Source organism: Schistocerca nitens, chromosome 5, assembly GCF_023898315.1.
Source record: "Schistocerca nitens isolate TAMUIC-IGC-003100 chromosome 5, iqSchNite1.1, whole genome shotgun sequence".
In the NCBI taxonomy this organism is placed as follows: Eukaryota; Metazoa; Arthropoda; class Insecta; order Orthoptera; family Acrididae; genus Schistocerca; species Schistocerca nitens.
The window spans coordinates 384,372,805-384,392,790 of NC_064618.1; the positions used below are offsets into that span (position 1 = coordinate 384,372,805).

General features: G+C 45.7%; 1 protein-coding gene across 1 annotated transcript in view; it reads left to right on the top strand.

Annotated features, from left to right (window-relative positions):
• Window positions 1–10,087: 10,087 nt before the first annotated feature.
• Window positions 10,088–19,986, top strand: part of LOC126259763 (venom carboxylesterase-6-like) — a 152,900-nt gene continuing 143,001 nt past the window's right edge. Inside the window, exon 1 of the mRNA XM_049956763.1 lies at window positions 10,088–10,326. Within this exon, the coding sequence (XP_049812720.1) occupies window positions 10,096–10,326 (231 nt within the window). The 5' untranslated portion in view covers window positions 10,088–10,095. The remainder of the gene's footprint in view (window positions 10,327–19,986) is intronic.

Sequence of the window (19,986 nt, forward strand, 5' to 3'; positions counted from 1 at the left end):
GTGACGAGATTGGTGAACAGAAACTACAAACCATCATCTCTCCTTCCACTGCCGACCAAATCCCGCAGACAAAAACTTTTCGTACCAGTAGGATTAGACGGGCTTGCCTCTGGCACTAGCGCCTACCCGCTAGTGTGTGTTAACGACCTCGGCACCGATGTAATGCCACCAGGTAGACTTACATGAAAAAGATTAGAATAAGACAGAAAAGAATGGAATATGACAACGAAGTAGAGGCAACCCGATAGCTCAAAGGAATTTGCGGAAACATCAAAGAAGGGCATATTAATCTTGAAGAATCAAGTCTGCCAAGACCGTCAGTAATATTTTTGTTGCTCTTACCGGTTTCGACAGATCTACGCTGTCATGATCGGTTCTTGTAAAATTATTACAGGCACATGCTTTCAGTATTGTGTTAAGTAAAGCAATTGGAGACATAGTTATCCGGAGATTTGTTGAAAGAAAGAAGTGAGGAGGCTTAGAATTCAACGTGTTCTCAGTGTTAGAGGCAGACCACTTCATGTGGACATGGATGAGGGAAGGCTTGGAGGACAAAGCACTCTAAAATGCAGGAATGTGGATTTTCCGTCCTTTCGCAATCGAGTATTGTAGTATTTACTTGGTATAGGATTCGTGGAAAAGTCCTAATTTTGGTTCTAGGTTTTGGTTTGGCATTTCGCTTTACTTCTGTCTTTTAGAACACTTCGTGAAAGAGAAAAATGGCAAGCGAACTGTTTTGGGATTCCTACGTTTGCCTTAAGGTGACCTCATAAATGGTTCTCTGTCGAAGGAAATGTCCACACTACCCTTCCTCCATTTCCTATGACCTTGAGCGTAAATTTGAAGTTTTAACATCTCTACCGAACGAGTTGGTGAAGCGCTCAGGGCTTACATTCGGCAGCATATAGTTTGAAATCTCACACTAAGAATCAACAACATTTATATTTTCCGTGGTGTCATGTTCATTCTTATTTATTTTTTGTATTATTCTGTACATTCCCAGGTTTACACATGTATGCATGCACAACAGTTAGTTAACATTACAGTAGTTGAAAAATACGTATTTTCATCATATTTACCTCTAAGCATTATCGTACACGTCATATTACAACTGCTGTATAGTTCAAAATAAATGTTCCAATATTCCACCGTCAACTTCAATCATTTGTGCGTATTGGGTAAAACTGTTGTGTTGCTTGTCTGTATGCCTCTGCACTTTCCCTAATGAGGGTAGCGGCTTCCACGATGCGACCAAGCAGTCCATAGCCCGCCCGGCTAGCCGCGCGGTCTAACGCGCTGCTTCCCAAGCGGGAAGGCGAGCCGGTCCCCGGCACGAATCAGCCTGGCAGGTTAATGTCGAGGTCCGTTTTGCCGGCCAGCCTGTGGATGCTTTTTAAGGCAGTTTTCCATCTACATCGGCGAATGCGGGCTGGTTCCCCTTATTCCCCCTGTTACACTGGGTCGGCGATTCCTGTTCATACGCCGTTTCCGCATACACCATAATTATTCTACTATGCAAACATTTCGGGTTACACTCGTCCGGTATGAGACGTTCCTTGGGGGGAGGGGGGAGCGAACCGCCAATAGCCCTGTGTTTGCTGTGGAGCGGTGGTGGGGTGAGTGGACTGCTGTGCCTGTTGTGGAGTTGTGAACCACTGAGGGCTACTGCGGGATGAAGCTTCTCTGTCGTTTCTAGGTCCCCGGTATAATACAGACGTACATAGATATATACATACATACATACAAGCAGTTCATCTTGAGTGTTCACCTTTCAGTTCTACACCTCAGACTTCGTCCAACCTCATAAGCAAATATTGAATGGCTTAAGGTGTAGCAATCTTGGCGACCAGTCCAGTGATTAGGATAGGTGCAGTTGGTATGTTACCTCACACATCTGATAAAATGTGGAGGGGCTTCGTCATGTTGGAAGTAAATTTCAGTCCGTGTGGCCGAAGTAAATTCCTCAAAGAATTCAACAACTGAATTTTCCAAAAAATGCAAATAATTCAGTCCTGTCATTCGCTCTTCTAAAACGACTGGACCTATCAACAGGTTACCGATCATGCCGCGCCAAACGTTCATCGAAAAACGAACTTGGAAATTTATTTCTACTGTTGCGTGCGGAATTTCAAATTGTTCAAATGGTTCTGAGCACTATGGGACTTAACATCTGTGGTCATCAGTCCCCTAGAATTTAGAACTACTTAAACGTAACTAACCTAAGGACATCACAAACATCCATGCCCGAGGCAGGATTCGAACCTGCGACCGTAGCGGTCGCGCGGTTCCAAACTGAAGCGCATAGAACCGCACGGCCACACCGGCCGGCGTGCGGAATTTCTTGCGACCATCGATGATTAGCTCTTGTATTGTTAATTCCATTCCTTGTAAAGTTTTGAGGTGTTCCAGCTCATAGGACAGACTCTCTGCATCAGAGATGGTGCGCGCTCTGTGCCCCAGTGTTTTTAGCACCCCAATCCTCTGCGAAGGGTGGTGACAGCTATCCGCATGCAAATACAGGTCTGTGTGCGTTTTTTTCCTGTATACCCCAGGGCCAGAGTGCCATCCGCTCTTCTTTTGACCATGACGTCCAGGAATGGTTATTTTCCTTCTGCTTTGGCGTCATCCAAATGGAAACTGTGGTGTCACCACCAGACACCACACTTGCTAGGTGGTAGCCTTTAAATCGGCCGCGGTCCGTTAGTATACGTCGGACTCGCGTGTCGCCACTATCAGTGATTGCAGACCGAGCGCCGCCACACGTCAGGTCTAGAGAGACTTCCGAGCACTCGCCCCAGTTGTACAGCCGACTTTGCTAGCGATGGTTCACTGACAAATTACGCTCTCATTTGCCGAGACGATAGTTAGCATAGCCTTCAGCTACGTCATTTGCTACGACCTAGCAAGGCGCCATTACCAGTTACTATTGATGCTGTAACACATGTACCGTCAAGAGCGATGTTCACCAATTATGGATTAAAGTTAAGTATTCCAGAAGATACGTACGTTTTTGATAGTCTCAATTCCTTGTCCTGTTCCAGACCTCACGCCAGCCTGCGTGAGTTTAAACGCGTGCCTTTCGGCTTCCTCCTAGTGGGTTGGCTGTCTTGCCAATCCACAACAGAAACCTACTTGTTTTCTCCGTTATGTGGATGACACGTTCGTGATCTGGCCCCATGGAAGTGACAAGCTCCTAGACTTCCTTACACACCTGAACTCCATATATCCGCACATCAAATTCACTAGGGAGACTGAAGCAGAAGGAAGATTATCATTCCTCGATGTCTTGGTCAAAAGAAGAGCGGATGGCACCCTGGGCCACGGGGTATAAAGGGAGAAAACGCACACCGACCTGTATTTGCAAGCGGATAGCTGCCACCACCCTTCGCAGAGGAATGGGGTGCTAAAAGCACTGGCGTACAGGGCACGCACCATCTCTGACGCAGGGAGTCTGCCCTATGAGCTGGAACACTTTAAAACTGTATTCCGGAAAAATGGGTACTTGGAATGGCAGACCAGAAGCACTCTCCGCCCACCTCCACAGTACAGCGTGTGGAGACTGAACAAGTCACAGAAGAAGAGAGAGCCACTGCCTATATACTGTATACTGGCGCACTATTTGGGAAAATAGGACGAATATTGGGGAAACACAGAGTAGGAACTGTCTTCTGCCTACCCAATAAAACACGAGCATTATTGGGAAGTGTCAAAGACGATCTCGGTTTGTGGAAGGCTTGCATATACCAGATTTCATGTCAGTGTGGGAAGACTTATATTGGACAGATAGTTTCCACCATCGAAGATCATTGCTGAGAACATCAGACGCACACTCGACTTAGGTACGCCAAGAAGTCGGCGGTCGCGGAGCACTGTATGTCCGAAAATCACGAAATTGACTAACATACGAGGGTATTGGCACAGACATCTAAATACTGGGACAGCATCGTTGAGGGGCTATCGAAATTCGTACCAGGGACGGACTCATCAACCGAGATTGTGGCTATATCAGCAAGGCACGGGAGTCAGCACTGAGTCTAATTAAAAAGACGCTCGGCAAAGAAAACCAACGGGCGACCAGGGCGGACGAGGCAATTGCACCGACGCCACCACAGACACCGACGCCAGCGTCTCAACGACCGCCGACGCGCGGGCGCGGACCGCGGAGAGAACGCCTCGCACGAGGAGGAGATTTAAGATGGCCGCCCGCCCGCAGGAGCTCAGTTCGTCGGCGCACTTGACGATGGCGACATGTCTAATCGCCGAAATATTGTGCCCATTGGACACTATGGACCAGCAGTACACCCATGGACTGTTCGAGCAATATATTGCTACTCTCGCTCAGGTTGTTGAACTAAATGTTCAGCAGAAAAATGGGAACTTGGAAGACTACTTCTTACGCACAGTATGCTGAAAACTCTGGTAAACACTCTACGATCAGGAATTAAAGTGTCGCAAAACTTCGATGGTATTGTTCGACAGCAGCAGGAGCACTACCATTGCAGAAGCCGTAAACATACACCGTATCTACATATTCTTCATTAGTGTAGATGTGTGGCATTGTAGCCAGCGCGTGTGCAAACAGATAACCGATGCTTCTCTGTGATAGAGTTTCGCGCGTATAGTCCCGTAGTTCGCGCGGACGCCGCAACAAGCCACCGCGCCACTTGCCGGCATCCTTCCCGTTCACACTGATGCAAGTTGCAGCTCTGTAGCTGACGTGTACGCATCGCTATGCTACTTTATAATGTTTACGATTATTGAATCGCCCGCCACGTGTGAGATACGGTCAGTGATACGTTTTTTGACCGCGAGAAGCCTATCAGCTGCAGAAATTCATCGTCAGTTAACAGAAGTTTGCCGGCCGCGGTGATCTAGCGGTTCTAGGAGCTCAGTCCGGAACCGCGGGACTGCTACGGTCGCAGGTTCGAATCCTGCCTCGGGCATGGATGTGTGTGATGTCCTTAGGTTAGTTAGGTTTAAGTAGTTCTAAGTTCTGGGGGACTGATGACCACAGATGTTAAGTCCCATAGTGCTCAGAGCCATTTGAACCATTTGAACAGAAGTTTATGGCTTGAATGCAATGAGTGAAGGTAAAGTGCGTCAATGGGTTAGAGAGTTTATAAATGGCCGTCAAAACGTCCATGACGAAGAACGCTCAGGCCGGCCCTCTGTGATCACTGATGATTTGGTGGCTGCAGTCGAAATAAAGATTCGTGAGGACAGAAGATTCACAATTTCCACTCTTTCTTTGGAATTTCCACTAGTTTCAAGATCGGTTTTGTACAAAATTGTGTCTGAAAACCTAAAATGTTAAGAAACTGTGTTCTCGGTGGGTACCCAGACTCCTCACAGAGGACCACAAAGGGAAGAGATTTGCCACTTCATTGGACTTTTGATTCCTTACGAGGAAGAAGGGGATGACATGTTGAGTCAAATTGTCACTGGAGATGAAACATGGGTATCCCATATCACTCCCGAAAGCAAGCGACAATCGATGGAATGGCGACACACAACCTCACCCGTCAAGCTCAAAGCCAAACAGACGCTGTCAAAGCGCAAGATTATGGCAACTGTGTTCTGGGACCGGCGCGGTGTTTTGGTAGTGGACTTTATGCCACGAGGAACGACAATCAACTCAGATGCCTACTGTGCAACTCTAAAGAATCTCTGCAGAGCAATTCAAAACAAAAGGCGCGGCATGCTGACAAAAGGAGTTTTGCTCCTGCACGATAACGCTAGGCCTCACACCTCTCAAAAGACTCGGGATTTGATTCATTCTTTTGGCTGGGAAGTTTTGGACCATGCACCATACAGCCCCGACCTTGCTCCTAGCGATTTTCACCTTTTCCGGTACCTGAAACACCATTGGCGGGCAGCGCTTCAATGACGACGATGAAGTGAAAGCGGCCGTGAACTCTTGGCTGTCGGAGCAGGCGGCCGAATTCTTTGAAGAGGGAATTAAAAACTTAGTTGTACGGTATGACAAGTGCTTAAATAAATAAGGCAACTATGTAGAAAAATAGGTAAAAGTGTGTAGAATCAGAAAATAAAAGTTTTTTTACAAAAGTATTGGTATCTTTTTTTTAAAATAAAAACGGCCCTTACTTAAAAAACAACCCTCGTATGTACTCTAGAGACCTTCCCGTTCAATTCATTGTGGACCAAGATACTAACTGGACTCAGAAATCTTAAAATTTTACAGGGGCCTAAAAAAGGTGAACCACCTTATTAGAAGGGGTTGCTCCAGTCGTGGCTCCTACGTTAAACCTACTCACAGTTACACAACCTTCCCCTTTAACTCGGGGCTCCACGTCTCCATCTGCGCGTCTGACGCCTACGTGCGAGCTCTGTATTGCGTTTGGCTCTCTCCCAGTTATGTTCGACGGTTTTGGGGGTGACTCGCTCAGGGAGTAGCTCGTCAATGGTCCAAGATTACTCAAGGATGATTTAATTGGATAGGCCAGGATTAATGAGGTCAGAATGATGGCCTAATGCTGAGCAGTATTAAAAGCAAGATTTAATCATGGGATAGAAAGGTCCCATCGTTTTTGAGACCTAGCATAAAACGTGGCCTCCGGATTCCTATTCATGTCCTCAGCAAAGGCCAGGTGAGGGTAGCAAGGAGTAGTGATAACGTACCTAACACCACGATCGAAACAAAATCTCTGGAATTTCCTAGATGTAAATGTAGGAGCATTATATCACTTACTAGGCTGCTCGCTGGTGCGAAGATGGCAAAGATTTTGGTAAGATGCTGTACAGATTGGCCACCAGTAGCCCGTGGCTGGGATTTAACTAGTTAACACAAGGAAACCCGCCCACCACCACCAACATGTAGCCCCCCCCCCCCTTACCCCCTCCGGCTACGTGGAAGGGGTCGCCCCTGTAGTCCCACAAAGATACCGTCCATGGGTCTGCTGGCACGATTAAATTCGAGAAGACCCTAGCGTGAGTTAGAATTGGATGTCTCTTCCCTAGCGTGAGTTAGAATTGGGTGTCTCTTGTTTGAATAACTGACGCCCCCTCTCTAACCGACGTTTATCCTTACACACAGAAGGCCAAACCACATGTTGTTCCTGTCTCCCCTTCAGATCGCAAAAGAGTTAACTTCAGTCAACACAACCCTGCCTGAGGCAAGTTGGCCACCATCCTCGCATATAGCGGGGAGTCACAGTCATATTAGATGCGACTTAACGCGTCGGCTACTTTGTTGTCTGGACCCATGATATGATGCACTTTAAAACGAAATGCAGAGATGCGGACTGCCCAAAGAGCAACTCTATAAGCTTTTCTGGGACGGACCAATACCCACTCAACGCCTGATTATCAGTCTGGTTCTATTTTTCTTTTAGCTTACAATAATAAAAAGACAGAAATACTTTATATAACAAATATACACAACGAAATATCATTGTATAATTTTTAAACCAGTGTGTAGTTGACAGTCCGATTAGATGTAGATTTTAATATTGATACTGATCCTTGTTTCGCAAGCTCTGATTTTGTGTTGAGCGAACATTTTAGAAGATTTTTAACTTTTTAAATTTTTGGAGCTTGATGTATAACAAACGCCCGATGCTCTTTATGTTCCTTTCATCTTAATTTCACATATGTGTTGATGGCAAATGGTGAATCGTCGTAACAACGAAATACATTTTATTTAGCGATCTGGACTTTATTTTTTTTTCATAAGAGGTCCCTACAACATCGCAGGAAGCTGTTATACAGAGTGTTCGGAAATTTCCGTTACAATCTTATAGAACTTGTAGAAGGGACTGAGTATACAATAATCTGACTAGGAACCTATATCCAGAAACGTACTGTTTCCGTTCTATGGCGGGTTCAATTCAGATGTGTAATGCGTTCACGTCTATTCAGGGAAAGAGAAAAGTCTCAGAACTTCTTAACCTAGTATGCAATAGGGTGAGCAGGATGACATGAACTCCGTCAGATGGTCACCTGATTTCACTTAACGTCTGCCTTGCTGCGAGGTCTATTCAATGTATGTGAGTATCCGATACAGTAAACACGGTTCGGTACACGTTTTCGGAAGACACAGATACGCTCCTTGTGTACGGCGAAGCCCTTGGTAACGGAAGAACTGCTAGTCGGCTGCATCACGAACGTTTTCCGCAACGTAGCACTCAGTCGCACAAACGTTTTGCTCAAGTTACGCAGCGGCTCCGAGAAAAACTACGTTCTCCGGAAGGAGGCAGGACTGCGGTGCTCCACGGCAACGCCGCACGACCATTGTGATGGAGATGTACTTGAAGAGAACCCGTCAACGAGCACTCGAACAGTTGCACGTGCAAGGGTGTTAGTCGCAATATCGTCTGGGGCGTTCTGTGTGAGCAACAATTACATCCGTACCGCTTACAAAGAGTACATGTTATGGGTCAAGCCGATTTTCCACAACGCGTTTCTGAACTAGTGTATCGACACACCCCTGTTTCCATGTCGAACTCTATTCACATGTGAATGTAATTTCACTATGGACTGTACTCTGAATTCGCGAAACAGCCATGTCTGGGCAGAGGAAACCCTTCGTACCACCCATGATCAGTTTCAAAATGGTTCAAATGGCTCTGAGCACCATGGGACTTAATTTATGAGGTAATCAGTACCCTAGAACTTAGAACTACTTAAACCTAACTAACCTTAGGACACCACATACAACCATGCCCGAGGCAGGATTCGAACCTGCGACCGCAGCGGTGGCGGGTTCCAGACTGTAGCGCCTAGAGCCGCACGGCCACCGCGGCCGGCCCATGTTCAGCGATTTCAGCACCGGTTTGGTATTACCGTGTGAGCAGGTATTCTGGACGGTCATGTGATTAAGCTATACTTCCTTCCACTCAAGTTAACTGGTCCTGCATACTTGATCTTCTTACAAAACGTATTGGACTCGTTCTTCGGAGCTGTGCCACTGAAAGTCCGTCAGCACATGTGGTTCCAGCGCTATGGTGCACCACCTCAGTTCTCAAGTGCGGTTAGGAAACATCTCAACAGACGATACGGTGAAAGATGGGTTGGCCGAGTTGGTCCAACCACGTGGCCTCCACGATCGCCGGATCTAACTCCTACGGATTACTTCTTGTGGGGTCGTATGCAAAGTTTAATTTACGATACTTCTGTAGAGACAGAGGAAAAACTATTGGCACAAGTTCTGGCTACTGCACTAGAAACTCAAGAGACACTAGGTGGGATGGGGAGTGTGTCCCAGAACATGCTCCATAGGTACAATCTGCCGACTGGGGTGGCCGAGCGATTCTAGGCGCTACAGTCTGGAACCGCGCGACTGATCCGGTCGCAGGTTCGAATCCTGCCTCGGGCATGGGTGTGTGTAATGTCCTTAGGTTAGGTTAGGTTTAAGTAGTTCTAAGTTCTAGGGGACTGATGACCTCAGAAGTTAAGTCCCATAGCGCTCGGAGCCATTTGACCAGGTACAATCTCTGTAACGACGTTGTTGGTCGCCACACCGAGCCGCTGTTGGAGCTGTTCTGTACGTACAGTATATATATGGAATAATGTAAACATGAAATATTTGTGTCTTAATACAAAAAAAAATCGTTCAAGTGATAAATAGATGTTTCGTTATGTTTGCTTTCGAATTGTTATCTAATAATCGTACTGAGTCACGACTAATTCAGTTTCTCAAGCAGAAATGGATGAATTAAACATTTGAACTGTACCGTCATAGAACAGGAGCGGTACGTTTCCGGAAACAGGTTCCTATTCAAAATTTCATGTACTCACTCCCCTCCACATATCCTACAAGTCTGTAACGGGAACTTCCGAACACCCTGTATGAACACAGCGTTGAGAACTGTTCCATAAACGTTCGTGGCTTTACTCATCCGTGAGATATTTCAGTATCACAAGCAGTAACTTGTTTATGCTGTGGCGTGAATGAGTTCTTCACTGTCACGCTCTGGAAGAGCTATTTGCGTAATCTGCAGTATGTGTGGCAGTCAGTTCGACTCCTGACGTGTCCTCTGGTGTGGAGGCAGGCGATACGCCGGCGTTATCGCCGCGATAAGACGGAGACGGGCGACAGGTATCTGACGAGGAGCGGCCGGCCGGCACTGCGGCGAAATGGGTCCCCGGTTAATGGCGTCTGCGCTGGCGCTCTCCTGCCTGCTGCTGGCGAGTGCCTCGCTGGCGTCAGCGGCCACGGCCGCGGAGGACACGGAACTGGCGCCAGTCGTCGACGTCGAGCAGGGAAAGGTGGCGGGGTCCAGCATGCTGTCCCGGCGTGGGAAGCGCTTCTTCGCCTACGTGGGCATCCCGTACGCCGAGCCTCCACTTTGGGACCTCCGCTTCCAGGTCAGTCCGCACAGCCATTAAAGACTTCGATTTGAAAATACAGTATTCAAAAGAATTAGGTGAACACGTGTATCAATATCAGATATGTTAAATCTATTTTGTTGCAGGCAGTACCTGTCATCTTACTGCATGACTTGAGATGTTCGCTTTCAATGTAGGCAACAATTAAAATCGTTCGCTGTGTTAAGCATTTAAGTGTCAGCCCCCCCCCCCCCCCTTTCAGTAGGAAGCGAGTACCGGTGTACCACTATTTTCTTGTGAGGTAAACAGATGGCAGTTGTCGTTTGTGGACATTGTCTTCAATCAAGCACATGCAATACGACACCTTAACACAATGCAAGTTGCAAGAACGATCTGTTTGATCCGAAAAGACTGGATTTTGGTCGTGTTGCTGTAGATGACAATGCCTCTCCATGTGTCATCCAGTGCTGTGGGTACCTACAGGGAGGCGGGTCAATACACCAGGAGTGTGTACAAGGTTGCCAGTGCGTTACAGCTCCACGTGCAGACAGATATCTGGCCGTCTCTGCGTTTCAGCGTCGTAGGAATACCGCCAGAGCACAGCAAGAAGATCTCGGAAGGGTCACTGGAGCCGTTGTGTCGTATCATACTGTAATGAACAGGGACCTAGGCGTCTTGTTCGAGTACCCTCCTTGACATGACAACATTTTACAGCCCGCCTTCAATTCTAACGTTCGCATGTTAACGGGCATATTAGTCACTGGCGAAACGCGCTATTCGCAGACGAATGTTCGTGTGAGGAGATCCGTGGTGAGTGGTACCTGCCAAATGTTGTCCAGTGGAGTAAGGTTCTGTGATGTTATCGGGAGGCTTCAGTGTTGACAACCGTACGGATCTTGCTGTTATCCATGGTCGCCTTACCGCCAGGCAGTACATTCAACAGATCCTGTTGGACCACGTGGCGGCTGCAGCGCACGGTGGTGTCCCTGAATTCCTTCTGATGCCAGGGGCTGTGTGGCGAGCGTCAGCAGTGATGTCGTGCCAAGCCTGGACATTGAAGTAATGGAATGGCCGGCGCTGAGTCCCAACCTAAACCCCATCCTACATATGTGGGACACGGTTGACACACATGTTCGTGGTCCCCTGTTCCACCAAAGACTCTCCAAGAACGATTAAGGGCTCTCAATGAGTAATGGGAACGGGTACCATAAAGTGACCTCTGTAGACTTATATGGAGCATGCCACTTAGTTGTCAGGCAGTGATAAACACTCACGGAGGGTATACACGTTACTGAAGTTCTCAAATTCCAGTGAAAAGCACCTAAGATGATGGGATGTATGATTGTTCCCACTTTCTTTTCGACACCTGTCGGACATTTCAGTTCTTTTTATATAAACTCTAGGTGACGGAATGATGTTTTTTGTGGACTTAATTTGTGAAAAGTAAAAGTATAATTGGGTAACACATTCAGTCCTCAATTATTGCTCAGTGGAGTATGGCGGACGCCCAAAGTCGTTTTCCCATAATTCTTTTGAGCACTGTATTTTATTTTAAGGGAAAAACGCACAGAATTTCAATAAGAAATTACCGGCCATCTTCAGACTGCAAGATGCATACAGTAGTTCGCTCCAACCACTGAGAAAACCATATTGTCTGTCAGTCTCTCTCAACACGAGCTAGTGCATATGTCTTTTACCTGAAGGGGGTCAATTACGGTCGAAACCGGTACTAACTTGTTGAAATTTTGTATGATAATGCCGAAAATAAAAAATCTGAACGATCACTGACGTTTCCAGTACAATCGAAATGGCCATCTCTCCAGAAAGGATTTTGCTCTCGACCGTTTTTCGTCAAAGGAAATGAACTAATTAATAAAAATGGGGTATCAGGCGTACAGCAAAACCGAAGCAGGTGGAGGGTCACACCAGCATCCAGAACAAAAGGACACTGTGTTACACACACCGACAGCATGGGCGCACCGGATAAGCGATGGTGATAACCTCGAACATGACTTAAATGAACTACAGATAACATTACGTGAGAACGGATACACTAATAAAAACATACGAGGCTAAGTCGATAGGTATTTGCACTTTCTGCAATCTGACGTATTCCCGTCATGTTATCGAGTGTCCGCGCAGGTCGTATGTTCTCCATGGTATTTCAGCGAACAGATTCGTTGACGTCTTCGGTGGTTTCTGACGACTGCTGCTCTGCTGTTGTCGACGTACTGTATACGTTGGCATTACCCCTCCATCACCCCACTCCATTCGTTGTCCGTGTTTTTGCCTCGGTGGGTGGTGGTGTTTTAAGCGAGGGGGAGGGGTGGGAAGGGGGGAGAGGTGGTAGACGGCGACGTGGTCTCCAGTGAGCGCGCTGTCGTCGTGGGTTGCGGTCATCAGCACACACGGGAATGATTTTCCGTCAACGCCGACAACAGCGGAGAAGCAGTCATCAGAAACCACCCGAAGATGGCAACGCGTCTGTTTGTCGAAATATCATGGAAAACTTATGATTTGATTCGGAAGGACATCCGAGAATTCTGCAAGTATTTTCGCTTTCGTTCTAATCGTTTCTATGTTGTGAGTGCGCCTTACTGCCCTTCCGAGCCAATAGGAGACGCCGTTATCTTAACTTGTAATAGCTTTCAGCGCTGTCACATCACTGATGATTTTCTGTTAAACAGGCATCACGTCTTCATCTAAGGTATGTTTCTGTGCCTAAAACTTCCTCTCCTGATGCTGGAGACGTCATCAGAGTCTAAGAAGACTCAGATAATAATTTCAAACTCAAACTCAGGGAGCCCATTGTTTATTTGCACCCATGCAATGGTCGAGTAGTGATTTGCCTACTCCTTTTCCCCCTTCCTCTATCACTTTTTCTTATTCATATTAGGCCCAAACCGTACTTTTTTCACGGTGTCTCCAACATCCACTCCTTCTCTGTCTATAGTATCCATCAAACTTCCATACTTACATCCACACTCTCTTTAACCTACCAAAACGCCTAACATTTTTCGCACCAATAACAGACGATTTTTCACAGGGCAGCTCCTTCAATTTTTAATGACAGTGTAGTGCTTCATTTTTAAGATAGTTTTCTACAACGTGTGTTAAATGTAACCTTACGTTTGTAGTTTTACCTTTTAAAATTTCTGTTTTAAAATTAACAACGACGGAAACCAAGTTTCTTTTATATGAAACCTTCATTAAAGACATCTTTACAAATTTTAAAATCACTTGAAAATATCTCATCTATTAATTTATAGTTTTTCGTATTTCTGTATACTACATACCTTTTGTCTGCAGGGATTGTTAATCAGAGCTCTGAATGTTCATCTGCCGCCCACATGAGGCAAGGGAGATGACATAACAATAAACAAAAAGAGTCTTTCGTCATGAGACCACTTTCTAAGAGCGCACAGTCACGCCGACATTTATCATGGCAAGTGGCAAGACACAATCAATATCTTCACTCCGTGATAACAACGGTGAAGTCACTGATGGCAGCGCCACTAAAGCAGAGTTATTAAACATGATTTTCCGAAACTCCTTCACCAAAGAAGACGAAGTAAATATTCCTGAATTCCAATCAAGAACAGCTGCCAAGATGAGAAACATAGAAGTAGATATCCTCGGTGTACTAAAGCAGCTTAAATCGCTTAATAAAGGCAAGGCATCCGGTTCATATTGTATACCAGTCACGTTCTTTTCAGAGTATGCTGATATACAGCAGCTCTATATTTAGCAATTGTATGCAACCGCTCGCACACAGAAAGATTCGTACCTAAAAATTGGAAAATTGCTCAAGTACACCAATAACCAAAAAGGGAAGTAGTAGTAATCCGCTGAATTACAGGCCCATATCATTAACGTCGATTTGCAGCAGGGTTTTGGAAGATATACTGTATTTGAACATTATGAAGCACCTCGAAGAAATCGATTTATTGAAACATAGCATGGATTCAAAAAATATCGATCTTAAAAACTAGAACTAGCTCTTTATACTCATAAAGTAATGAGTGCTATACACAGGGGATTTCAAACTGATTCTATATTTTTAGATTTCCAGAAAGCTTTCGACACCGTTCTTCACAAGTGTCTTCTAACCAAACTGCGTGCCTGTGGAATATAGCCTCATTTGTGCGACTGGGTTCGCAATTTCCTGTCAGAAATGTCACAGTTAGTAGTAACAGACGGAAAGTCATCGAGTAAAACAGAAGTAATATCCTTCGTTTATCAAGGTAATGTTATAGGCCCTCTATTGTTCTTATCTACACTCCTGGAAATGGAAAAAAGAACACATTGACACCGGTGTGTCAGACCCACCATACTTGCTCCGGACACAACGAGAGGGCTGTACAAGCAATGATCACACGCACGGCACAGCGGACACACCAGGAACCGCGGTGTTGGCCGTCGAATGGCGCTAGCTGCGCAGCATTTGTGCACCGTCGCCGTCAGTGTCAGCCAGTTTGCCGTGGCATACGGAGCTCCATCGCCGTCTTTAACACTGGTAGCATGCCGCGACAGCGTGAACGTGAACCGTATGTGCAGTTGACGGACTTTGAGCGAGGGCGTATAGTGGGCATGCGGGAGGCCGGGTGGACGTACCGCCGAATTGCTCAACACGTGGGGCGTGAGGTCTCCACAGTACATCGATGCTGTCGCCAGTGGTCGGCGGAAGGTGCACGTGCCCGTCGACCTGGGACCGGACCGCAGCGACGCACGGATGCACGCCAAGACCGTAGGATCCTACGCAGTGCCGTAGGGGACCGCACCGCCACTTCCCAGCAAATTAGGGACACTGTTGCTCCTGGGGTATCGGCGAGGACCATTCGCAACCGTCTCCATGAAGCTGGGCTACGGTCCCGCACAACGTTAGGCCGTCTTCCGCTCACGCCCCAACATCGTGCAGCCCGCCTCCAGTGGTGTCGCGACAGGCGTGAATGGAGGGACGAATGGAGACGTGTCGTCTTCAGCGATGAGAGTCGCTTCTGCCTTGGTGCCAATGATGGTCGTATGCGTGTTTGGCGCCGTGCAGGTGAGCGCCACAATCAGGACTGCATACGACCGAGGCACACAGGGCCAACACCCGGCATCATGGTGTGGGGAGCGATCTCCTACACTGGCCGTACACCACTGGTGATCGTCGAGGGGACACTGAATAGTGCACGGTACATCCAAACCGTCATCGAACCCATCGTTCTACCATTCCTAGACCGGCAAGGGAACTTGCTGTTCCAACAGGACAATGCACGTCCGCATGTATCCCGTGCCACCCAACGTGCTCTAGAAGGTGTAAGTCAACTACCCTGGCCAGCAAGATCTCCGGATCTGTCCCCCATTGAGCATGTTTGGGACTGGATGAAGCGTCGTCTCACGCGGTCTGCACGTCCATCACGAACGCTGGTCCAACTGAGGCGCCAGGTGGAAATGGCATGGCAAGCCGTTCCACAGGACTACATCCAGCATCTCTACGATCGTCTCCATGGGAGAATAGCAGCCTGCATTGCTGCGAAAGGTGGATATACACTGTACTAGCGCCGACATTGTGCATGCTCTGTTGCCTGTGTCTATGTGCCTGTGGTTCTGTCAGTGTGATCATGTGATGTATCTGACCCCAGGAATGTGTCAATAAAGTTTCCCCTTCCTGGGACAATGAATTCACGGTGTTCTTATTTCAATTTCCAGGAGTGTATATTAACGACATAGGCGACAATCTGAGTAGCCGTCTTAGATTTTTTGCAAATGATGCTGTTATTTACCGTCTTGTTAAGTCATCAGACGACCAAAACGAATTGCAAAATGATTTAGATGTATGGTGCGAAAAGTGGAAATTGACCCTGAATAAAGAAAAGTGTGAAGTTATTCACATGTGTACTAAATTTCGATTACGCTATAAGTCACACAAATCTGAAGGCTGTAAATTCGGCTAAATACTTAGGGATTACGATTACAAATAACCTAAATTGGACATATCACATAGATAATGTTGTGGACAGAGCAAACCAAAGACTGCGAGTCATTGGTAGAACACATAGAAGGTGCAACAGGTCTACTGAAGAGACTGCTTACACCGCGCTTGCCCGCTTTATTCTGGAGTATTGCTGTGCGGTGTGTGCTCCGCATCAAGTGGGGCTGACGGATGACATCGAAAAAGTATAAAGAAGGGCAGCTCGTTTTGTATTACCGCGAAATAGGGGAGATAGTGCCACAGACACGAATTGGAGTGGCAATCATTAAAACAAAGCCGTTATTCGTTGCGACGGGATCTTCTCATTAAATTTCAGTCACCAGTTTTCTCCTCCGATTGCGAAAACAGCACCCACGTACATATGGAGAGATGATCATCACGATAAAAGAAGAAAAATCAGGGCACGCACAGAAAAATGTAAGTGCTCGTTTTTCCTGCGCGTTGTTAGTGATTGAACCCTCTGCCAGGCACTTTATTGTGAACAGCAGAGTAATCACGTAGATGTAGATTATGGAGCTTATAGTGGGCAAGAGTTGGCACTGTTGTGGTTGATTTAGTACTAAGGCCCGCAAACTGGCTATGTCGTTACCGCTCTGAGAGAACTGACCAAGGACACAGAACATAAAACACACACACGCAAAAGAACCACTTCCCCATCACACACAGAGACATAAATAATGAACAGAAGTCGTCGTAATTCGCGCTACAGTTTTTCATAGCCTTTCTCGCCACTTGCGATACGCCTCTCGCGACACACACGAATAGCAAGATGGCGTAATATTCTGGATCAGAAACAAAGTGCAAAAGTTTTTGTTTTTCTGTGTATAAAAGCAGCCACATACCATCCAACGAACGTGAGTACACGAATAGCTAAGCAACAGCTCAGTACACACCAAATAACTGGTTTTCCACAACACTACCACAACCCCAAATGTATACTGCTGACGTACGAAGTTCACCTTTTAGTATTTGTTTACTAACAGCCGCTCACGTGGTTGCAGATGACATGATGTTCGCTAAGTAAAAAGATGGCAACAGGAAAAAAGAGCACAGAAAATATGTCGCAAACAGCGCCAATAATTTCTTAAAACATGCTGTAACATACAATAAATAAGGTAGTATGAAAGTATCAATAGAAAACTATATTTCAAAAGACGAAATGTAATAATGTTTTACTGTGTTTGTACAACCATACCATTTTGTGCATGTTTTAGATTAAAAAACCCCACTGATGATGGTGATATTTGTCGCCGAAACTAGTTTGGGATAATAAAGAAATAAACGAATAACAAGGTGTTTTGCATCGAGTCGGACTCTACTTCTGATATTACTGTTTTTCTATGCAAACACGGACCAAATGAAAGAGTTCCAAGATAATATTATCGGCTCTGTAGGTCCATCTTTATACAGGTGGTTTCAGGACTTCGGCTGTTCAGTATAAAATATCAAATTAAAACACCTTCAGTTGTGTAAATTTTTAGTTGCTATTTTATTTGTGCAACCAGTTGAAGCGCTGCATTAAGCCCCCTGACCTAGGTGTAGGATGAATTCCACCTCTGGTCGAGTCATTCAGTGACTGGTATCCGCAGATTACGCCTTAAAACAGGCATCCCTTCGAGCATCACTTACCGACTGTTAGATAAACATCATTAACCCACCTTCCATATCACATGAAAATCGGAGCTGTGAGCTTTACGTCGCTTGTGGCGACACATTGTTGTTTGAGGCGTCGCCGAGCCCGAGGGAGACGCCGCAGGGCATTGTTACAAAGGAACTCTGTAAGCATCTTTGAGCGAACATTCAAACTTATGCGTCGCAACGGGAGCCAATTACGAGGTTTCTAAAACGCGATCCTTTTAGTTTGTAGTGGAGTGTATGTGCCACGAAGCTTAGCGAGAAGGAAATCCGTCGAGTTTCAATATCCGCGTACGATAAAGACGTGCGAGATTACTCTTCAATTGGAGTCAAAATATTTACTAGCTATTGACTTATTCATACATGATAATAGATACAAGTCGAATGATGCCAAATCACGTGAATGGGGCAGATGTTCCAACAATCCATACCAAGATCCTCAAGTTTTCGCACTGACAGTGCACTTCAGCGGGCAAGCAAGTTGTCCCGAATTTTTCTTTTACTGCCAGGCCGTTTTTCTCATTCTTACTCCATTCAAATGACTTTTTTATTAGTAGTAATTGTTTTACCTTTTGCAAGTTAACAATAACAATTACAGAACACACAGGCTATAATTTTTTCGCCAAATGAAGTCAATTTCACCATTCATTTGGTAGGGTCACTAGCTTCGTTTGTACATAGATTGCTGTATCGTTTCTTGAGCGGAGTGAGTACCACGTTTCCAAGGTCTTCCTTTCCTTGTCCCTACAGGGGGTTCCCATAAAAGTGCTCTTTTTGCTTATCTGTCTTCCTCCACTCTCTTCATATGCCCTAACAGTCCTAGCAGGCTTTTTTCTATTCTATCCGCAATACAAGTCGGGAAATTCTACGTTTTCTCAGGTAGTTCATTTCTAAAACTCTAAGTATCTTTGTATTTCTTTCTGTGAGTTCCCAGCACTCACTACCATAACTTGTTATTGGTTCCAAGGTGGATTTGTATAATCGCATTTTAACCTGCAAACTAATTTTTGAGGACCGAAGTACAGGATTTAATTTTGATGACGAAGTCACTTCCCTCCACCCCACAGCATAGATGGCCCGTCTTCTCAAAACTGATTTTTGAACCGCACGTTCTATATTCTTCCAACAATTTCCTAAGCATGTTAAGCATGTAAGATATTTCCTCTTCATTCTCTGCTGCAACGAGCTGATCGTGAGCATATAAAGTGTGTACACACACTGGTTTCCTAATCTGATCTCCATGCCCACACACCTTCTACACCAGCGATCCAGTACCTTCTCCATGGACACCTTAAAGAGTATGGGAGGCAGACAGCATCCTCATTTCAGTCCTGTATGATGTGTAAGACCAGCAGGATACGGACTTCTGGAGTAGAAAGACTACGTCCAAGTCCACAATACACTTGAGCCGGCCGCGGTGGCCGAGCGGTTCTAGGTCCTTCAGTCCGGAACTGCGCGACTGCTACGGTCGCAGGTTCGAATCCTTCTTCGGGCATGGATGTGTGTGATTTCCTTAGGTTGGTTAGGTTTGAGTAGCTCTAAGTTCTAGGGGACTGATGACCTCAGATGTTAAGTCCCATAGTGCTCAGAGCCATTTGAACCATTTGAATACACCTAAAATATACTTTTTTCTTTTATTTACTGAGACACATTGGGGTTTTGCACTGGTAGCTTGCCAGAATAATAAAACAACTTATTATTTTACAAACAAGCTCAGCAATCGGAACACTCGAACAAATATTTACATAGAGAATAATTAAAGCAAAAACAGTTAAGCAAAATTTGATTTTACAGGAATGCTCAGCAATCTAAATAGTAAACAGGTTCACATTCAATGTTTGAACAGAGGTTTAATTAAAGCAGAATTTAACTTGAAACAGTTAAGCAAACTATGATTTTCTAGACGTGCTCAGCAATCTGAACAGCAAAATAGACTCCAAACTCTTGACTAGACAGATCTTAATTGAAACAAAATTTTACTCAAAAATTTCATTGAATTAAAACTAGGAAAATTCGGATACTTGAAAATTACTGGCACATAAATCAAATTAACCAAAATTTAGTGGAAGACAACTGCCTCACCATGC